This window comes from Ovis aries, chromosome 1 (genome assembly GCF_016772045.2).
Source record: "Ovis aries strain OAR_USU_Benz2616 breed Rambouillet chromosome 1, ARS-UI_Ramb_v3.0, whole genome shotgun sequence".
Lineage (NCBI taxonomy): Eukaryota > Metazoa > Chordata > Mammalia > Artiodactyla > Bovidae > Ovis > Ovis aries.
In genome coordinates, this window is record NC_056054.1 from 204,720,976 (window position 1) to 204,743,268 (window position 22,293).

Sequence of the window (22,293 nt, forward strand, 5' to 3'; positions counted from 1 at the left end):
ACACTCTGCTTCCTGTTAAAACCCTTTTTTAACCTTTATATTGTTTCCTCTCTCAGATGTTTGTGAAGATGAAGACAATGGCAGACAAATATCCCCAAAATGTGAGTAATAATAGCACACTGGAGTGCCCAGAGCAGTTCTGAGACATTCTCTTTAGTATTATTGTAATTACTATTAACAGTAACCATAAGCATTATTTATTAAATTCCATATTACTTCATAAACATTTTTTCTAATTCTTACATCAATACTGCAAAATAAATATTATTTTAGAAACGAGGAAACTGATGCTCAGAGAGGTTAAGTGGCTTACCCAAGATCACACAGCCAGTGAATGAGGGGCAAAATCAAAACTACACCCAGGTCTGACTGCCTCCAAAGCCCTTGCTCCCGCCCCAGGCGATGGGCTCTCATTCATTCACTGAGGTGCCTGTGACCTGCCTGACTGATTCTGGGGTCCCCTCAGTGCTGCCACCTGAGTACTAAGACTTAGGACCCAAGACTCTTAGTGCCACAGAGTCCATGGCCAGTGGATCCAGGAGAAAGGGATTAAATATGGAAATGACAAAGATATAGTAAAAGACTGCCCATGAGCTGCACCTTCCTTCCCTGCACAACTAGGGGCTTTGAGGGATGTTCTCCAAGGCTTCCGGGTTCTAAGAATTCTGGGTTCCTTCCAGGAGCCACAGGGGAGGCTGGGTGAATAGGGTGTGGTTCCTACTGTCAGAGCCCAGGGCCCACAAGGAAGAAATGTGAGGGCAGATGCAGTTTGCCTCAGAAGAAATTCTCCCTCCAAGGGTATTGTGAGGAGAATGTGGGTGGCAGAAGCCCCCTGCCCGCTCCCATGCTGCAGGGCCAGCAGCAGAGGGGGGCCCAGCACCAGATCATCATGTCACCCCAGGAGCTGCTTACCCTGAGGAATGGCTGGAACTTGTCCTCAGGGCTTTTAGTTCCCATATGTCCTTCCAACCCACTGTCATCCCAGGCTGGCTGCCCATGTTCTATGGCTGATGAGGTTTCAGGGCCCAGCCCCATCCCCAGCAGGTCCCTCTGGGGTCCCTGGCACCTGGCATTGTCTGGGTCACTCAGACCTCGGCCCCTGGAGACACAGTTCTTCGGGTCACACAGGGGTGGTCAAGGGCATGGCTGCTCCGCTTCTCCCTAATAACCTTCCAGCAAGACCACCTTTCTTCTGTCCTCGCTGTCTGCCCCTGGTCTAAGGCACCCAGGCTGGATGATTGCCCTAAAGAAGCATCTCTGGGGGTTCCTGTGGATGCCCCAAAGTCACATCAGGAGGAGGGCAGTGGGAGGCACCTCACAGAGCCAGGTTCTCCTCTGCTCACCCCACCACCTCCCAGAAGCCAGAATTAAACCAGGCTGTGCCCTTGCATCGGGCCGGGTTTCTGGAGGCTGCCCCGCTGCTCCCCGTGTTGCTAGCACAGCCCCCACTGCCCCACTCTGGGAAGGACCCCGGGCCCCAGAACAGTTTGGGGGGGGCCTCCGGGCTGTAGGCTGGGAGCTCCCACTTGCTGGCTGCCTGCTCCCGGAGGTGCTGTGCCCCACCCCACCGCGTCCCAACTGCAGGCTTCTTCCACTCCCTCTCCTCTGCCCAGAAGAGGGCCTTGCCCCTAAGCCCTCCCCCTGAATTCTCACCTGAACTGAAAACTGTCTCCTGCACTCAGAATCCTGAGGGATCTGGAACTCAGCTGATGCTCAACCCGGGGCTCCCTCAGGTGGGCTCATTCTGCAGATGCTGCTTTGGCAGCACTGTGGGGACAGGGATCATGTCTTTTAGAGCACAAGGGAAAGAAAGGAATGTGTAGGAATTCCCTGGCAGTCCAGTGGTTGGGACTCCAAGCTCTCACTGCCCAGGGCCTGGGTTCAATCCCTGTTTGGGGGCCTAAGATTTCACAAGCCAAACTGTGTGATTTAAAAAATAAATTTAAAAAATGTGTAGATTCCAGCTGCAGTGTTTACCTGATATCTCAATTGGTAAAGAATTCACCTGCAATGCAGGAGACCAGGGTTCGATCTCTGGGTTGGGAAGATCCCCTGGAGAAGGGAAAGGCTACTCACTTCAGTATACTGGCCTGGAGAATTTTATGGGCTGTATAGTCCATGGGGTGGTAAAGAATTGGACCTGACTTTCACTCCCTTTCATGCAGTGTTTACAGGCCAAGGGAATTTACTCAGCCTGGTGATTAATCTCTCTCATCTCAATTTCTCATCTGCAAAACGGGGCTAAAGTCCATACAGTTGTGTGAGGCTTCACTTCTGATAAATGCCTGACATCCCAGCAGACACAGCAGGCTCAGTATTTGGTGGGAGTGGCTGTTCCCCACAGTGTCTTTAACAGGCCTGGCAGAACAGGTGCACAGAGGTGCTGCTAACTGGTAAATGAATCTCACTGGAGAGAGAGGCAGGATGTACTTACTGACCCTCTCATTTTCTCTCTGGGAAAGCAGTGACATTTGGCAGAGGCTGCCAAGGAGATGGGAAACAAGCAGTTATCGGGGGAGAGAAGGAGATAAGGATGAGAGGAGGGTGGGAAGGAGCAAAGGCAAGAAGGTCCTCAAGACAAAAAGACAATGACTTTTCTTGGCGGACAGGGAGGTTAGGGCTATGAGTACCATGTGGACAGGTCTTCTCAGTCACAGTTACGGAAGTTTGAGCTGGAACAGGTACCCTTCCTCCTGGTCCAGGGGAAGCAGTCCTGTCCTGGGAGAGGCGGGAGAGATGGGGAGAATGGGTTTCTGTGCAGCCCGTTCCATCCTGCCCTTGGGCTGCCGGGGCGGGGCGGGGCGGGGGTGGGGCGGGGTGGGGGGATGTCCTCCCATGCCCTCCCCCACAGCAGGCCGAATTCTTCACTTTCCCTCCCTAAGGTTGCTCAAGCAGGGAGTTTGTCTCCATGGAAACCTCTGTCAATTGTGAAGGTGCAGAAGATTTGGAAAAGGAGAACAGTGTCCTGAGTGTAATTTACCTCCTTCTTACTTCCTTCGTATTCTCCCTCACTCCTGTTCATCATCTTCTGCCCGTTCTTCCTCTCCCCTTTCCCTTTCGTCCTTTCACGATTCTCACCCATAAGGACCCGGCTTAATCAAGAAAGCTGAGGTCACTGGATCTGCAAGGTGGCTCCCACACCACTTCCCACCCCCTACCCCCCAGCATGCGCCGCATCGCCGGCTCCTTAGCGATGCGCTGGTTTCGGGCCAGCATTAGGGGCTCTTGCTGTGGGACCTGAGTGGCCCCGTGGGAGAGTTGGGGTGGCCTCGCCCTGCCAGCGGGAATCGCCGTGTGGATCTGATCCACCTCCCCTACACTGTATCACTGTCCCTTCTCTTCCAGCTCTCGGGACTTTTCCAGTTGGACAACAGTTACGAGACCTCCAAGTCTGGTCGGGAGAAAGGAGAAAGCATCCGGGGACAGAAAGAGTGCTGCCAAAAGGAGGACACGTGAGTGGAACGCGGAAAGAAAAGTAAGCCGATTTGTTAGCAGTTGCTCCTCTGACTTTCTTCTTGGAATTTCAGGGCCACGAACAAAACTGAGAGCCTTGGGATGTCTACTGGCTTGCTCGCCCCTGCGGGGAAGGCCGGTTTCCCCCAAGCAGAGGCAGTGTGGGCGCAAGAAGGGAGCCTGAGGCCGCCCTCCGCAGAGAACTGATACTTGTTTCAGACCACTGAGCCTCCCCGGCCGATTGTATTCCGGGGAGCCGCTTCTGTGGGCGGGGAGCAGAAGCAGCAAAGGTATCTCACAGCTCACAGATCCGCTGTCCTGCCCGGGAGCGACTGGACCATCTTCCCGGAGCCTGAGGAGCGGTCCACGTCTGCGCGGGGAGCCTCGGGCTGTTCCACGCGCGGCCTTGCGAGAGCAGGGACTCGGAGCAGACCCTTTGGAGAACCTGCAAATGCCGACACGCGCCCGCGCTGGGACAGGGCGCAGAGTCTGGAAAACCTTGCTTCTCTCTAGACGCGCCTTGGACTGCGCGGAGAACCTCTAGCTGCTCCACATGTGCGCCTACGGAGGTTAGGGATCCAGTCCTGGAAAGCTGAGTCCAAGGTTTCTGAATGTTGGCACTTTTGACTTTGGGGTAACTGCTGTGGAGGCTCTCTGGGGCATTGTAGAATGTTTAGGGGCATCTATCCCCTAGATGCCGGAGACACCTCCCACCCACTCACCGAAATTAAGACAATCAAAAAATGCCTTCACACATTGCCAAATTTCTGCTGGGCGGGAGTGGAGAGCTAGGTTGAGCACCTCGGTTCGGAGCCGCTTAAACTCCACAGGGCAGCCCTGCGCTCTTCTCCCTGAATCCCCACAAGAATGTTAACTGTGATATTTGTGTTACTTTGTTCCAGGGTTGTTTCCTCTTAGTGAGGGCTGGCTACAAGTTAACTTCTGAGATATTTACGTTTAGATTTATTAGTTTTTAAGTTAGCTTCATTTATTTTCAGTAATTTATTTTTAGTTTTATTAGGTAATATTCATTTTTGTTTTTAGTTTTATCTTTATTTAATCTCATAGCTTTAAAGCTACCTGTTTATAACTATTTGGTCTTACTTAGTTCCTTAGTTTTTATTTTCAGTTGCTCATTTACAGTTACTTTGTTTTGAGTTATGTATTTCCAAATTAGTTACCTTTAGAATTATTTATTTTTAATTATCTTTGCAATTGTTAATATCTGAGTTATTTTCATGTTTATTTGATTTTTAATTATTGCAGTTTGAGGATTATTTATTTTTACAGCTACTTATTTGAATAGTAAATATCCACTGGAAGTTTTTTAATTGCTTTATTTATTTTCAGAATAAAATACCTGTAGTTATTTTAGGGCTTTCCCCCTAGATATTTAGTTTTAGAGTTACCTATATTCACAGTAATTTATTTTCATTTATTTTAGAGTCTGGGTTATTTTTACATTCATTTGTTTGGGTTTTTTAGCTATTAATATGTGGTTTTAAATTATTTTCGGTTGTTGCATCTTGAGCATATTTTGAGTTTTTTTGCTTTCAGAACTTTTGAGATATTTAGTTTTTGAGTTATTTTCAGAGTTACTTATTCTCAGTCATTTCTTTTCAGTCATGTCTTTGTCATTCAAGTTTTTTTCTTATTTTGTATTTTTCATTACTTTATTTTCAGTTTTATGTACAGAATTATTTAGTATTTCTTTAGATTTAATCCATCAGTCAGGATCCAATCAAAAGAAACACTATACTAGTTATTTTATTTTATTTATTTATTTTTTTATTTTTTATTTTTTTTATTTTTTTATTTTTTAAATTTTAAAATCTTTAATTCTTACATGCATTCCCAAACATGAACCCCCCTCCCACCTCCCTCCCCATAACATCTTTCTGGGTCATCCCCATGCACCAGCCCCAAGCATGCTGCATCCTGCGTCAGACATAGACTGGCGATTCAATTCACATGATAGTATACATGTTAGAATGTCATTCTCCCAAATCATCCCACCCTCTCCCTCTCCCTCTGAGTCCAAAAGTCCGTTATACACATCTGTGTCTCTTTCCCTGTCTTGCATACAGGGTCGTCATTGCCATCTTCCTAAATTCCATATATATGTGTTAGTATACTGTATTGGTGTTTTTCTTTCTGGCTTACTTCACTCTGTATAATCGGCTCCAGTTTCATCCATCTCATCAGAACTGATTCAAATGAATTCTTTTTAACGGCTGAGTAATACTCCATTGTGTATATGTACCACAGCTTTCTTATCCATTCATCTGCTGATGGACATCTAGGTTGTTTCCATGTCCTGGCTATTATAAACAGTGCTGCGATGAACATTGGGGTACATGTGTCTCTTTCAATTCTGGTTTCCTTGGTGTGTATGCCCAGAAGTGGGATTGCTGGGTCATAAGGTAGTTCTATTTGCAATTTTTAAGGAATCTCACACTGTTTTCCACAGTGGCTGTACTAGTTTGCATTCCCACCAACAGTGTAGGAGGGTTCCCTTTCTCCACACCCTCGCCAGCATTTATTGCTTGCAGATTTTTGGATCGCAGCCATTCTGACTGGTGTGAAGTGGTACCTCATTGTGGTTTTGATTTGCATTTCTCTAATAATGAGTGATGTTGAGCATCTTTTCATGTGTTTGTTAGCCATCCGTATGTCTTCTTTGGAGAAATGTCTATTTAGTTCTTTGGCCCATTTTTTGATTGGGTCGTTTATTTTTCTGGAGTTGAGCTGCAGAAGTTGCTTGTATATTTTTGAGATTAGTTGTTTGTCAGTTGCTTCATTTGCTATTATTTTCTCCCATTCAGAAGGCTGTCTTTTCACCTTGCTTATATTTTCCTTTGTTGTGCAGAAGCTTTTAATTTTAATTAGATCCCATTTGTTTATTTTTGCTTTTATTTCCAGAATTCTGGGAGGTAGATCATAGAGGATCCTGCTGTGATTTATGTCTGAGAGTGTTTTGCCTATGTTCTCCTCTAGGAGTTTTATAGTTTCTGATCTTACATTTAGATCTTTAATCCATTTTGAGTTTATTTTTGTGTGCGGTGTTAGAAAGTGATCTAGTTTCATTCTTTTACAAGTGGTTGACCAGTTTTCCCAGCACCACTTGTTAAAGAGATTGTCTTTACTCCATTGTATATTCTTGCCTCCTTTGTCAAAGATAAGGTGTCCATATGTATACTAGTTATTTTAACAAAAAGAATTTAATATAAGGAAGTACTATCCAGGTACTGAAATTTTCAATGGGGGAAAAAAAGTGATAATCAGATATCATGAAGATTTTAACTTCTCTGCTGGCATCAGGAAAGACCAAGGAGTTATGAAAATGAGTGAGAGATTACTGGGTCCAGTTGGGGGAGTCAGATGTGGAAATAGATGATCACAGCACTGTGGTGACACACAACTCTGCCGCTACGTGATGAGGCCAGTTATGGAGGTGCTCGGAAGATGGTAAACTGCAGCTACTGCACCTGAAATGCAATTCTGAAATTTTTAGACTTCTTAAAAACCAGAATAATAATAAAGGCTGAATCTTCTGTGAATGAAATTTGTGTCATCTTTCTAGTTGGGTAAATGAAAAGAACCAAATCTTCAGGCAAATCCTCCAGCCTCCTTTTATGAATACTAGTTGCTCAATACCCACTCCAGTATTCTTGCCTGGAGAATCCCAGCGACGAGGGAGCCTGGTGGGCTGCTCTCTATGGGGTCGCACAAAGTCGGACACCACTGAAGCCACTTAGCAGCAGCAGCAGTTGCTCAATTCATCATGTCCTCTGTTGCCCACTAGGGGGCTTCATTTCAGCAGGTTGCTTAGGAATGGGAATTCTGCAGCCCCAGTGAAAGTGCTCTGGTATAGGAACTGTAAAATCTGGCCAGAGTCTGTGTCCACAGTAAAGAACAACCATGCATTATGAAATTATTAGAAAAGTTAGAGATATTCTAAACCAGCATTTCCCAGAGTATATTTTGCAGAATAGGCAGAAGAATGTAAAAGTTCAATGAGTTAATCCCATAATTAAAAAGAATTATCTAAAAATAAATATACTTTACAAGTAGTACATATTACTGTCTTGGTTGATCCCAACTAGTAAATTAAAGGAGCTGAGAACTCTTTCGGGAAGAAATCTGTATATTTTTGTTAAACACAAGATTTCCCAAACTTATTTGACTACAGAACCATTTTCTTTGTGAAATATAACATCCAATGTGTATTAGTAAAAGGAAAGACTCTGCTATAACAAAGAGATCCAACAATATAGTGACTAAAGAATATTTCTGTCTGTGAAACAGCCTGAATTGAGCTTGCAGTCTACTCTGCTTCACAGGGTCATTTAGTGTCCCAGGTTCCTCCTTTCTGGTTTTCTACCATCCCCTAGAGCATTGTCTTTGTCTACACAGTCAAAAGCAAATTTCAGGAATGTCCATCTTCCATCTTGCAGGAAGCAAAAAGCACTTGGGAGATATGTATATGCAATGTTTTAAGGCCCAGCCTACAAGTAGCACACAAAATATTTTCTTATATTCCTTAGTGAAAGCTATGTTGAATGGCCACACCAAGCTCCAAGAGGGGTTGAGAAGCCACTGCCTCATTACAACTTTACTAATATGTGTCTGTGTAACCCAGCCAGCCTGCAGCAGAGGAGAAACTAGAATCCAGGTCTTCCAGCTCTCAGGCAAGGATTCTAAGTTACCACAGTAGCATTTGCTTATCAGTCAAGTATGAGTCGACTCATTGGAAAAGACTCTGGTACTGGGGAAAGATTGAAGGCAAAAGGAAAAGAGGTTTGCAGAGGATGAGATGGTTGGAAAGCATCACCGAATCAATGGATGTGAACTTGTCCAGGATATAGTGAGAGACAGGGAGGCCTGGCATGCTGCAGTCCATGGGGTTGTGAAGAGTTAGATACAACTTACTGACAACAAAAACAGCAACAAGCATTAAGTGTCTCTTGAATTCCAAGTTCACTGTCAAATGAGAATAGAATGCTTTTTAAAATATAGTTTCACCAATCCTGTATAAAATATTTGTCAATTCCATCTTTAATCTGGCAGCAGTTTTTACGGATAAGCTTTTCGAATATGGCTATTATTAATAGCAAGAATTGTAGGATTGTGACTGCAGAAATGTAATTAAAAGACATTTGATCCTTAGAAGGAATGATATGATAAATCCAGACAATGTATTAAAAAGCAGAGACATCAATTTGCTGACAAAGGCCTGTATAATCCAGTAGTCATGTGTGGATGTGAGAGTAGGTTCCTAAAGAAGGCTGAGCACCAAAGAATTGATGCTTTTTAATTGTGGTGCTGGAGAAGACTCTTGAGAGTCCCTTGGACTGCAAGGAGATCACACCAGTCAGTCTTCAAGTAAATCAACCCTGAATACTCATTGGAAGGACTGATACTGAAGCTGAAGCTCAAATACTTTGGCCACCTGATGCAAAGAGCTGACTCATTGGAAATGACCCTGATGCTGGGAAAGATTGAAGGCAAAAGGAGAAGGAGGCAGTAGAGAATGAGATGGTTAGATAGCATCATGGACTCAATGGTCATGAATTTGAGCAAACTTGGGGAGATAATGGAGGACAAAGGAGCCTGGCATACTACAGTCCATAGGGTTGCAAAGAGTTGGACACAACTTTAAGACCCAACAACAACAACCATAATATTTTAATTTGCCAGAGACCATATACTGCGGAAATTAACAAAAGGAACAGAGTAGAGAATCTTGAAATGGACCCAAATACATCTCAGAATTTACGCTGCAAAAAAAAAAAAAAGGACTTCAAATTAGTTCTGAACCAAAAAGATAAATTATGTGTAAAAGTGGTATTTGGACCTCTGGATAGCAATATGGAAAAAACAATAATAAGTTTATCTCAGCCCTTAAAATCATTCATATTGATACCAAAAACTCAACCTTTGTGTACCAACACCAAATCAAATCTCTAAGACAAGAGTTTGGGGTGAAGAAGAAAAGGATAACTTTACTGCATTGCCAGTCAAAGAGGGACACAACAGGCTCATGCCTCTCAAAAACTGTGTGTCCCCAACCCAGAGGGACTTGGTAAGGAGTTTTTTAGCAACGGTTTAAGGATAGAGTTACTGATAAAGATTAGGGTATAAGCAGGGCCTACATTCCTTTAGTTTGGCCTCTGGGGGCCTTTTGAAGAGCTTCTCTGGTTCCTTTAATCTGGCATGAGGAATGCTAATATCTTCCGTTTGCTGGTATTTTTAGTTCTATAAAGGCTTCCCTGATGGCTCAGAGGGTAAAGCGTCTGCCTGCAATGCAGGAGACCCGGGTCTGATCCCTGGGTCTGGAAGATCCCCTGGAGAAGGAAATGGCAACCCACTCCAGTATTCTTGCCTGGAGAATCCCATGGACAGAAGAGCCTGGTAGGCTACAGTACACAGGGTCACAAAGAGTCAGACACAACTGAGTGACTTCACTTTCACTTTCTTTAGTTCTATAAAGAGCTCAAAGATATTGTTATGTGTATCACTTGAGGTAGAACCAAGACCCTGCCTCAAGGCTATAGTATTGTTTCTTGACGGCTCCTCTCTTGCCTCTGCATCCCCTTTTCCCTGAATAGCAACTGTTTTTGGAAAGCGTCCATGCCCAGGAGCCCCACAGGGTCTTTCTTGGTTTCACTATTGTTCAAATGTGTGACTTAAAGAAATTATGAAAATCACAACATTGTAAAAAGAATCTTGAATAGGATTAAGTCTTTCCAGGCAAAAACTGAAACCAGAAGCTACAAAGGAAAATTTTGACAAATTAAGCTATGCAAGAGGCAAAAACTTATATGTAGAAAAAAGGAAAAATTGAAACTCACAAGGTAAATGCATTTTCAAAACATGTGGCACAAGACTCAATTCTTTGGTATATTATATAAAGAGCTTTTACAAATCAATAACAATGGAAAAAGAAATAGGCAAAGGGTGTGAATATACATAGGAAAAAAATTCAAAATCCAGTAAATAGATGATAACAGGCCAAACAGTGATATATCATTTTTCATTATCAGAGTGCCCAACATTTAAAACTTTGATAATACCCAGTGATGGAGAAGATATAGGAAAACCAGCACCCTCATGTGTTGTGGTAGAAGTATAAATCAGTGCTAGCATTTTAGAAGGCAATTTGTAAGAGTTTTAAAAATTTAAAACAAGTATATTATTTGATACAGCAATTCCTCTTCTAGAGATTTATTTTTAATGATTTACTCATACCAATGAACAAAGAATTCTATGTACAGGGTTCATTTTAGGTTTACTTCTAAGAGGAAAACAAGTGGTGAGAAATGGGAAACAACCTAAATGTCTGTGGTAGTGTTACATTTTATCTCCAAATTTGAAACAGGAAGGGGGCACAACCTCCAAAAGAATGACATAGCCTGAGGACATGATATAAACTGATCAGAACCAACTAGATCCAAGATGGCAGGTGAGTCGACTTCCTCTTGACTTGAGCCCCAGTGCACACTCATTGTAACATCAGTACTCTAAATGACATATTGCAGGTGCCATGATGGCTCCAAGGATAACCTTAAAGGTCAAAAAATTGGTGCTTGCCCAATTCCTGGAAATCCCCCTTCCCCCAAATAGCTGGAATACTCATTCCACTCAGCCTATGAGATTATTCACCCCTATAAAAGCTGACAACCCTGTACCCTGGTGCCTCCCTTTCCTCTCTTGCTTTCTGAGATGGTCTATACTCTGTATATGGGGTGTGTTTCCTCCCTGAACAAACCTTCTTTCGGTTTACTATGGTTCACTCTTGAATTTTTTCCTGCAGTAAGCCAAGAATCCACACTTGGTGACTGTCCAGGGATTCAGACGTAACCTGGGATGTGACCACTTTCCTGCACCTCACTCTTTTTCTTGCAACAAGTTGAGACTCCTCCCTTCAAAGAGTGCAGTAAAATTACCCTCCCTTCAAGTGTGGCTGTACTAGTGACCGTAATAAACAGAATGTGGTGTAAGTGATGCTTGTTGCCTTTCAAGACTGCATTGTAAAAGCCATTTTGGTTTCTTCCTCGTTCTCCCTGTTGGATTCCTTGCTGTAGAAGAAGCTAGCTGCCATATGGAGAGGACACTGAAACAGCCTAAAGGAGAGATTTGAGCGGTAGGAACTGAAGCCTCCTGCCAGCAGCTGTGTGTGAGCTACCTGGGAGGTTAGATTCTCCAGCCCTAGTCAAGTCTTCTGATGGCTTCAGCTCCAGCTGACGTCTTGGCTGAAACTTCATAAGAGACCCAGACCCAGAAGAACCCATCGAAACCACCCTTAAATGTATTACCAGAGGGCCATGAGATAACAAGTGTTTGCTGTTTTAAGCTCCTCAGTTTCATTAACAATAAATTAAAAATATATTAAATAATTTAGAAACTGGTTGATAAAGTATTATACTGACATACAATGGAGTTCTATGTAGCTATTAACAATAATACTGTGGAGAAAGCTAGAAACAGCACTGTCCCCACACTTGCAAGATCAGAAAATCTGGAAAATATGCAAATTCACACCTTTTGTGGACCAAGAGAGAGCTGTGTTCACAGGGCAACCAAATAACCTGAAGTCCGAGGGAAACAGGCACCTGCACAGAAAGGACTCCAGCTCTTGCCTGCTTGGAGCAGGCAGTGCTACATGTCGGCAAGCAGAGTTCAGCTGAATTTGCTAGTGGCCTAGTGTAAGTTTGCAAGAGAAAATTGAAACCTGCAGATGTAATGAAAATTTGCATTCAGTAGCAGACTTTTCTCCAGTGGTGTCACTGGGCACTCTAACACACACACACACACACACACACACACACACACACACAGAATTAGTGAAAGTCCTGAGAAAGTATCCTTCAGGGCATAGCCCCGGGGAGAGGAATACTAGCTGCTGCAGGAAATACAGGAAACTAATGCTTGGATCCTATTTCTAACAGAACAAAAGTAGATCCAACTGCTCAAGAACAGGTGTGATAAACACAGACTTACAGGCTGGTAAGCCCAACTGCAGCTGGGGAAAGAGAACGGAATGAAAACCGTACCTCTGATCCTGAGAAAGAGGTGGGCATATGTGCTGGGGGAAGGATAGAAACAATTTGAAGGTCACACTCCCTCAAAACCCAGGGACAGAGTGCCTGCCTGCCTGAGACACAATCTGAACAGAGCATCTTCTGGCTTAGTGCCAGCACCAGACTAACAAGCAGCAACTATCAGTAACATTGGAATCTGTCAGGAGAGCTGAAAAGCGTGGAGAGAAAGAGAGACTCTCACACATATCAGGGAAGACCCAAAGCTGGGGTGGAGCACACACTGAGAAAGCATTTGAGCAAACAAGGCCATACCTTAAACACACGTAACACTTGAGTAATTTGATGATGTATGTAGTGTACTTAGGGTAACTGTGGCAACAACTGACCCAAGGATCTGCACAAAGGAGTGAAGACTGCAAGAAATGGTAATCACATGAGTAAGTTTTTTTTTTAATTTAAATAATTCTTTTTTAATATTTTATTTATTTTTTAATCTATTTGTCTGCAGCATGCAGATCTTTCGCTGCAGTGCAGGGACTCTCTGGTGGCACTCGGGCTCCAGAGCATACAAGCTTAGCTGCTCTGCAGCTTGTGGGACCTTAGTTTCCCCAACCAGGATCAAACTCACATCCCCTGAACTGCAAGACAGATTTTTATCTACTGGATTGCCAGGGAAGTCCCAATGAGTAAGTATGAAAGCCTTTTATCCCCCCTTATCATTTACCTCTCCTTAAAAGATAATTGATTATTTAAATAAAAATAGAGCAACAATATGTTGTGGGATTCATTACATCTACTGAATTAAAACGTATGACAAGACAACAGAAGTGAAGAGGGAAGAAATGGAAGTAAACTCTTGTAAGATTCTTCTGTGTGAAGTGGTATAAAATCATTTGAAGGTACACTGTGATACCTTAAAGATATATACCCTAAACTCTAAAGCAAACATGAGAGTTTTTGCTGTGTGAGATATTAGTTATGACATGAGAGTTACAACTAATAAGTCAACAGATGCGATAACATGGAATTTTAAAAAGTAACTAACCAAGAGTTAATAGAGAAAGAGGAGATATGAAACCAAAAATGGGCAGGAAAAAATAGACAACAGTTGCCAAGATGGTAACTATATCAGTAATCCTATTGTTTGAACACCCCAATTAAAACGAAGTTATTGTCAAATTGAATATTTTAAAAAGAAAAGAAAAAGAAAAAAGACCACCCTTGTGACCTACAAGATACCCACTTTAGCAAACCAAAGCCTATGCCTGAAATGCCTGAAGGTTAAGAAACTGAAACCTAGAGACAACCAATCACACACAGCCAGCTTGACTTTCTCAAAGAACACACCCACTGAAGCTGCAGCCAATCAAATAATTTCCTTCCTTTGCTTCTGCCTCTCCCCTAGAAAAGTCTTTCCCCCAGCTTCTATCAGTGGAGCTCTCCCAACTACTTCTGGCTTGACCCTGCCCAATTTGAACTGAGTTTTGCTCAAATAAACTTTAAAAAATGTTAGTATGCCTCATTTTATCTAACAGTATAAAGAGCTTCCCTGGTGGCTCAGATGGTAAAGAATCTGCCTGCAATGCAGGAGACCAGAGTTTGAGCCCTGCTTCAGGAATATGCCCTAGATAACAGAACTGCAACCCACTCCAGTATTCTTAACTGGAGAGTTCCATGGACAGAGGAGCCTGGCAGGCTATACAGTCCATAGGGTTGCAAAGAATCGGACATGACTGAGTGACTACCACACGCACACATAAAGACAGAAATAGATTAAAAGTAAAAGGATGGAAAAAGATATCCCATTCTAACACTAATCAAAAGAAAGAATAACTATGTTAATATAAAAACAAATTGAGTCTCAGAACAAAGAATATGACCAAAAATAAAAATCACTTAAAAATAATAAAGTGGTAAATCTATCAAGAGGACATACCAAGCCTAAGTGTTTACACATCAATAACAGAGCTTCAGAATACACAAAGCAAAAACAGAACTGCAAAGAGAAATAAACAAATCCACAATTATAATCCAGTATTTTGACTTGAGAAATAGAATATTGCCTGCCGTATTAGTAAAGAAGGATGTCAGGGTCATCGGGGATTGTAGCCCTCCAGGGCACTCTGGAAGGGGAAGAATACCTGCGATCCCACGGCCCTCAGGCTACAGCCACTCCCTGCCAGGAGCTCCAGGGGGCTATGCAAGCATGTGTGTTCATTCAGTCTCAGTCATGTCTGACTCTGCAGCCCCATGGACGGTAGCTCACCAGGCTCCTCTGTCCATGGGATTTCCCAGGGAAGAATGCTAGAGTGGATTGCCATTCCCTTCTCCACGGGATCTTCCCAACCCAGGGATCAAACCTGCATCTCGAGTCTCCAGGACTGAGAGGTGGATTCTTTACCACTGAGCCACCAGGTAAGCCCCCAAAGACCACCTACAATATTGTTAATAGCTGATTAATGCTTTAAATTTTAAAAGTACTAATTTTTAAACTTTTAAAACTCCTTAGCAAACTTGGGACAGTATTGCAAGGTAATTTTTTAATGTAAAGTTGGTTAGTTAAGCCATCATTCCTCTGATCTACTGCTTATATGCGTATTCCTCCTGACTGGGATTCACAGCTCTGAGAGACCATCATTGGTTCATCTAATTAATAGAGGAAGGAGATAAGAGATGAAAAGGTCATCTTTCCAAGACATTGAATATTATTCATGTTCCAGAAAAACCAACTGGGAGTAGGCATTATTATTCCTATTATACAGCAGAAGAAACCTAGGCTCAGAGAGGTTACCCAAGGTTGTACAACTGCTGAGTTGGCAGGGTCAGATTCAAACCCCAGATCTCCCCAACTCTTTAGACCATACTCTTCCCACTCCCCACAAGGTGAGGGTGCCAGATAAGGCTACTTTGAGCAGCGAGCAGGGCTGTCTCCGACTTCTTGTGAATACACACAGAGACAGACAGCGCTCTACTACTGAGTTTTGACTCCTACTCCTCATGAGTGAGGGATTGGTTTTCTCTCAGCTGAGAAGGGGTCTCTGGGTTTATACAGAAGTAGATTCAAGATCTTAGAAAAAAATGGAGACCCAGCTTATGAAAGAAGGAAGCAGGTACTGACACAGATCCACCTCCTCTTATGGAAAATGATCTTAGATGCTCTTAATCGGGCTGGGGGACATGCCCCACCCCCGACCCCATTTGTTACACACTTAAGGCAGAACCGAAAGTGTCTGCTTTCACCGGAGGGCCACTTGTGGTTTCCCGCCCTCAGCGCACTGCTTGGGAGGGCCTCTCAGTTGCTTCTCATAACACAAGTGACTTTGGTTTCTTGGCCACAACTGAGTGAAGGGCAGAAGGAGCCTGCCCTGGCATCAGCCTCCCACCGTTCAGAAGACCCAGCCGTGCTGAGCGCTGAGCCTAGCAGCTGTTTGGCGAGGCACTGGTGCTCCCGGCCCCCCAGTCATGTCCTGGCAGATCTCTGCAGTGGTGCTGTTCTTCGTGTCTCTGGCTGGTGAGTGACACGCATGACCTTCCACGGTGACCCCACCATATCTCGTCCTATTAAATGTGACTTCATTCTAGTTCCAGTAACCAAGGTGGGACAGGGCAGACCGAAAATAGCTGTAGTGGCTTCAGTTACTGTGGGTATTTGACTTGGGACTGTCTTTTTATTACTCTGCCTGTGGAGCACACTTCAGTGTTTCCCAAAGGCTTCCATGGTTTGGATTGTTTACCATGTCAGGCAGAGTAGGTGTCAACCCAGGAAGACAGAGACACTGCCTGTGGTTCCCAGATGGGTTCTAGGCACCTGATTAGGGAGAGTTTGTAGATATCACTCCCATTTAAGAGGTGAAGAACTGAGCCAGGACTTAAAGATGGGGCTCTTGGCACACACTCTGGGGAAAGCATGTCATGCTTTGCTTTTTCTGCTTTTCTCAAATGAAGTGCTACATTTCTATCATGTAACAATAAGTTGTGAAGATGAATGAGACATGGCTGACAAATTGCACCATCTCAGAAGGATGTAAGCCAGGGCGTCAAAGATTTGTTTTTCAATTGCAAGGATTCAGATCAGAGAGACTATCTGGGAAGCTAAGCTTTTAATGATCCTTTTATGTCCCTATCCCCTGCTTTCACCAGGAGCGTTTTCTCCCTAGGACACAGGGTCCTCTTATGTACTTTGTAAAGCTTGCTTGTTGATTCACAATTCCGTATACTACCACTGACTTCAATGTGTAAGGGAACTAGCTCTGTCCACACGGCCCCACTAACGTGCTCAAATGGGGGACACACCTGCGCTGGGGTGTAACCCAAATCATCATGAAAGTTGGGTGAAGAGTCAAGCCAGCTGCCCTAATCCAGGCTGTTATCCTTTGCGCTGCACTTTCAGAATTAGAGTTTCACATTCTTTGGGAGGCAAAAATGGAAAGTCATTATTATGATTAACAGAGCAAACTAATAAAAAACCATAAGTTCTGAGCTATATGTGGGCAAAATTTCAATGGCTGGCAGGTGACTGGGAGATTCAAGAATGCAATGAGTGTGTGATAAATGCCCAGGCAGGTGGAGGGGAAATGCCACATCGCCCTTTCCTCTCTGAGCTGCACATTCTTAGAGGTGAACACAGGCACTCAGCTAACAAATCAGGGTCCATGTTCTACACTTATGCACTGCACTCCTACATGCATATATTCAAGAAATACTCGCTAAACTGGGTATGAGCAAAAAGCATTAGACATTTTACTTGGATAGACATAGCTTTAAAGTAAGTTTACTGTGTAATCTTTTTCCAGTCACTTGGCTTCCCTGATCTCAAATTCTTCCCCTGTAAAATAAGGGGATTTAAGTTGGTATCAGTCAAATTTAGGTTTAGTTGCACACAAGAGACCAGCTCCAAATAGTGAATTAAACAAGATGAATGTTTGTTTCCCTCTTAAGTGAAAATGAGTCGAGAGGAAGTCAGAGCAGGTGTGTGGGGACTCATTCTCATCGACCCACCACCCTATGTATGACCTCCACCTGCAAGACCTCCTCACAGCTCTTGTTGTCTGCAGAGCTCTAGCCATCACATACAGCTTGCAGGCTAATTGAAGGAGGAAACAGAAAGGCAGCAGAGAGGCCCCAGGAGTGACTGAGCTCCCTCCAAGCAGCCTTCCCAGAAGGTCCACATGACCCTACCTCTTCTATTGCTTTGGCCTGAACTCAGTCACACATTCCAATCTTTCCCATCTGGAAAAGAGGCTTGGAGATGAATTCCAAGCAGTAAGCACTCAACTTCAACTCATGGTTCTATTTACGAAGGAAAAAGAAGAGACTGAATTTTGGGGGAGTCAGCCAGCCGTCTCCAACACAGGGCTGGAGCCCCTTTTGTTCAAAGGTTCTCGTTGAGTCTCAAGTCCCCCAGAAAGTTAACAGAGACAGGATTTGCATCTTTTTGCTAAATGCTTTAAGACTAAACTGTGAAACTGTGAGCAGAATCTTGCCAAAGGCTGACCCTTGCTGCCCCACACATCCAGAAACAGTCTTCCTGCCTCATGCAGCTGGGGCTGCTTCTGCTGCCCAGGGAGGTGCCAGAGAAAGTGCCTGGGCATTAAACCCAGTTCCCTGCCCCTGGATGTGGCCCCTGGGGCTCCATTTACTCTCCAGCTGTGTTCCTTACAGCTGTGCAAAGTGTAGCCTCCAAAACCCACCAGGCCCACTCCCTGCTGGCCTTCCACCTATCCCTCCTCCCCACACCCTCCCATGTTCCCTTCATGTTGACCCCCTTGCTGTTCTGCAGACATGCCAGGCTCTGATGTCCCTGTGCCTTTGCACAAACTCTTCCTCTTGCCTGTAGGATGCCATCTGCTCTCTTGTCTGGCTGAAGAACTTCTTCTGTTAGATTCCCCACCTCACCCCATCGCACTCAGAGGGCCTGCTTCAATAATAAGCCCTGCCACACTGAGGTGTGTAGTCCATTTTTGTATCTGCCACACAAGGTTTAGAGCCCCTAAGAATTAAGACCTGCCTCAGTTACCTGAACTTGGCTCAGTGTAGTCGCCCATATGGCTGTTGAATTGGGTGTGGCAAGGAAACCAAACTAAGTCTCTCTAGGAAGTCCCCACTGTCTGGGAAATACCAAGAGAAGTAGTACTTGTGTGATCACTGGCTTTCCCAGGGCCTGCTTGACGGGGTATCTCTCAGATCCTCATGCAAGCTGTAGGGAAATCCAAACCTTCTCACACCACTTGCTGCAGCTCACCATCTAGAGGGGTGAAAACTCTAGGGTACTCATTTTCTGAGTCTCTTGAATCCTGGAGAGGAGATGCTCAGGTTCTGGGAGTGAGAGCCTGGCAAATCAATGTGCAGATTTCAGGTTGTGTTCTTTTGAGCAGGAGGAGGGCTGAGAGATTCTGAGTTATGCCCTGCCCTTGCTTCTGCCTACTTGCCTCTTTGTGGGTCTCAGAGAACTTAACTAAACCACTAGGGGTCAAAGAACCCATTTAAAAACTATGACCCAGTTTTGACAAAGATTGGGCATATATGTGTGGTCATAAACATAGATTTTGTAAAAACGGAGTATTTTTCAGAGTATTGTTTCCTTGAGTACCTAACAAACTTATGAAGTTTCTTGGACATATTTCAATGCACAGCAGACCTACCCCTGTCAAATTTCTGTCTTATCATCGGCCCATCTTTTACACCTCACACTCCTACGAGGAAAGGAGGAGAGGGGCTAGATTGGAGAAGGAGAATACAGGAACAATATTTCCCAGAGTTGTTTAGTGGTAACACACTCTCTCACTTTTGGTCCTGTCACCTACCAGCCCCAGGCATCTGTTGACCACAAAGTCATGTATCATACGGAGACACCATCACTTCCGGGCACCTCACAAAGGTTTGCTGTACCCCAAGAACACTTGACAGGGTACCATGAGTGTTCTTATCCTGTTTGGAGCACTGTGCATTCATAAGTAGCCAATGTGTTTTTTCCCCTTATTTGAGTTCATTCATCACAACTGAGAGATAATAATTGTATTAATTCAGGAAGGTTCCGCCTTTGAAAGTGTGTGCTACTCAGTTGAGGAAATTTTACTCAGTTGAAAAGATTTACTTCTATCTCATAAGCATAAGGTAAACACAGTGGGATTTTATCAAGGACCTAATTATCCAGGAGAGCAAAAGGCAGGTGGTTCTCAATTTCCCAGAGTTCTCTGGAGCAATCTTTGCTTTTTACAATAGATATTCCTAGACACCATGTCTGGGAGTGAATTCTATTTCTCCATCATAATACTATGATCCTAATGAGATTCCTATTGGGTTCTTGACCCAGGAAACAGCAACTCAGATTTAGCCCAAATGAATTGTGAAAATAAATCTTCAACAACTGTCAACCTTCATAATAACCTTGAATGGAGAAACCTTGCCCCAGGTTCTACAATATGGGCAGAAAGCCTCCACATGGAGTGATTTTACAAAGATTTATAAAGTAAACCTACAACCCAGAAAATCAATTGATATAACTCTCAAATATTATACATTTCAGTTGTCCAAGTAAACATTTTGGATACAGAAAAGACTTTAGTAATAGTCTAAAGTAACTAAATGTCATTAATAATGTCTTTTACAAACCAGGTGTGCAGAAATAATTGATAAGTGTTACTACTGGACTTACAGTTAGCCTTTTCTTCTGGAAAATGATCACTGTTTTAGCATGTGGGCCTTTGAAAGCCTCACTAAGGACCACCATGATGAAGGTTTGGTGAACTGGGGTCACTGCAGGGGCACCCTACTCTTCTCTCCTCTGCTTTTGTCTCTTCTCTCACTGTTCTTCCCAGGGGTACACACTGCCTCCACCCATCCACAGATTCAAGGGCAGGCTTTGCTTCAGACAGGGGCTTGGGTCTAAAGCTCCAAAATTTATTAGTTGAACAATTATGGTCAAGTTAATAGAATTTTCTAAAATTGAGTTTCCTCATCTGAAAAACATGGAAAGATTAGTACCTGTCAAAGGGTTTTTGAGAAGAGTTGATGGAAGATAACCCTTGATCTGAGGTCTGCCATGTAGTAAGTGGCTTGTAGTAACTTGGAATTTTATTGCTATTATTATGGGGAAAGTATCCACTTAGAAATACCTTGGATGAAAAAGAGAGAGTAAAGGAGTTTGTGGATGATGTTTGTTAGATATGAAATTCAAGACTCTATAAACACCAGCATAGAACAATCTTTCCATTTTCCCCGTGCTTTTCCAAGTCACTGCCTGACACCAGGCAGCTCCCACTCCAGTGAGTGAAAGTACAATGGGTAAACACCAGGAAACCGTGGCACTGAAGAGACAGCACCATCTCTCAGTGCACCTGATTGTAAGCTCCCCTGAGACATCATTGCACCTGTTCCAGGTTTGCTCTGTGCCTGAAGGAGACAAGGATAGAGCTTTTCTGGTTGAAAAAGAGCCAGAGGCCTTTGGCCCTGAAGGGTGACCTGGGAGAGAACCTATGACAATAAAGCACATTCTAGGTCTGCTTAATAGTTCAGAAAGGCTTTTACTCAAACCACCTTGTTTGAGCCTTCTAATAATTGTAGGAGGAGGGTGATCCAGTGGTTAAGAGTCTGCTTTGCAAATGCAGGGGACATGCTTTTGATCCCTGGTTGGGAAACCAAGATGGAGAGCCACAACCAAGACCCAAAGCAGCCAAATAAACATATGAATGATCCTAGGAGGTCTACAGTGTTATAACCGCCCCTTACACATTCAGTTATTTATTCATTCATTCTGTAACCGCTGAATACCTTCAATGCACAAGCCCTGGTGGTAGAAAGGAAAAAAAAACAAACCCACAGCTCCCGCTTGGAGGTTGCCTTTAATCTAGAGGGAGAGATGCACAATCTATAAACATATAATCAGGGCTGGTACACGCTGTCTGGCCAGGCTCATTGTTAAATATTTGAATGCCATCCCCTTATATCATTACAAGTTGTGATTACTGCAGTGTGGGCAATGAAAATAACACTGTGATGGAGAATTGTGGGAAAGGGGAGCTGTTCTATGTGGGGAGGGCAGGGAAGATTCTTGAAGGAGCCGACATTTAAGCCAAACTGTGAAGGACACGCACACCAGATATATCAGAGTCTTTATGGGTTAATTTAATTTCTTAGCTGGAAAAGACTGGACCACTCTAAAGGTTAAGTAAGGGAATGATAGAAATTGGGCTACAATTAGAAAGCTGACGGCAAAATAAAAAATGGAAGGGAACTGAATCTCTTGTCAGTGGAGGCAATTATGCATAGATTGGCTGAACACACGACAAAACATCCAACAGTAAAATTCACACATTAGATTAGGGTTTGTATTAGGTCCCTTTCAAGCCTGGGATTATATGATGCTATGAAAACTGTACAAGTCTGTGCAGATCTTTATTCCTGTTATTCAAGCTGCCCCAGCTCTTTCAGATCATCCCAGCAATATCCTACCCAGGAACACACTCTGCCCAGGAACTGTCTGGATTCATGTCTGAAGATGGAAGATGAAGTGACATTGACACTTAGATATCTAGCTGAGCATGCTCTCTGGGGTGTTAGTACCACACCCCGTACAGACAAAAGGAAAGAATATCTCCAGTACGATCATGGGTGACAGCCTTGTGTAACTCAATGAAGCTGTGAGCCATGCCATACAGGGCCACCCAAGATGGACGGGTCATGGTGGAGAGTTCTGACAAAACGCGATCCGCTGGAGAAGGGAATGGCAAACCACTTCGATATCCTTGCTTCGAAAACCCCAGTATGATCACAATCCTGTGAAAACATGGGTACAATC

At 43.8% G+C, this 22,293-nt stretch overlaps 2 protein-coding genes and 1 long non-coding RNA gene across 9 annotated transcripts in view; 2 read left to right on the forward strand and 1 right to left on the reverse strand.

The window, feature by feature from the left end:
- MCF2L2 (MCF.2 cell line derived transforming sequence-like 2) overlaps nt 1–11,852 on the forward strand; it is a 288,114-nt gene extending 276,262 nt beyond the window's left edge. The window contains exons 27-30 of one of the 5 annotated variants that reach the window (XM_042233901.2): nt 57–101; nt 2,883–2,971; nt 3,346–3,452; nt 3,528–11,852. In XM_042233901.2, the coding sequence (XP_042089835.1) occupies nt 57–101; nt 2,883–2,971; nt 3,346–3,452; nt 3,528–3,660 (374 nt within the window). In that variant the 3' untranslated portion in view covers nt 3,661–11,852. Of the gene's footprint in view, nt 1–56; nt 102–2,882; nt 2,972–3,345 lie in introns of all 5 variants that reach the window. The other 4 variants (XM_027957913.3, XM_060419927.1, XM_042233909.2 and 1 more) reach the window with 4 other exon arrangements.
- Nucleotides 11,853–15,831: 3,979 nt separating this feature from the next.
- LAMP3 (lysosomal associated membrane protein 3) overlaps nt 15,832–22,293 on the forward strand; it is a 31,973-nt gene continuing 25,511 nt past the window's right edge. For all 3 annotated transcript variants that reach the window (XM_015092526.3, XM_012098271.5, XM_004003109.6), the window contains exon 1: nt 15,832–16,008. In XM_015092526.3, the coding sequence (XP_014948012.2) occupies nt 15,960–16,008 (49 nt within the window). In that variant the 5' untranslated portion in view covers nt 15,832–15,959. The remainder of the gene's footprint in view (nt 16,009–22,293) is intronic.
- LOC121816833 (uncharacterized) overlaps nt 21,598–22,293 on the reverse strand; it is a 39,809-nt gene continuing 39,113 nt past the window's right edge. The window contains exon 3 of the long non-coding RNA XR_006056565.2: nt 21,598–22,271. This is a non-coding gene — a long non-coding RNA (uncharacterized LOC121816833). The remainder of the gene's footprint in view (nt 22,272–22,293) is intronic.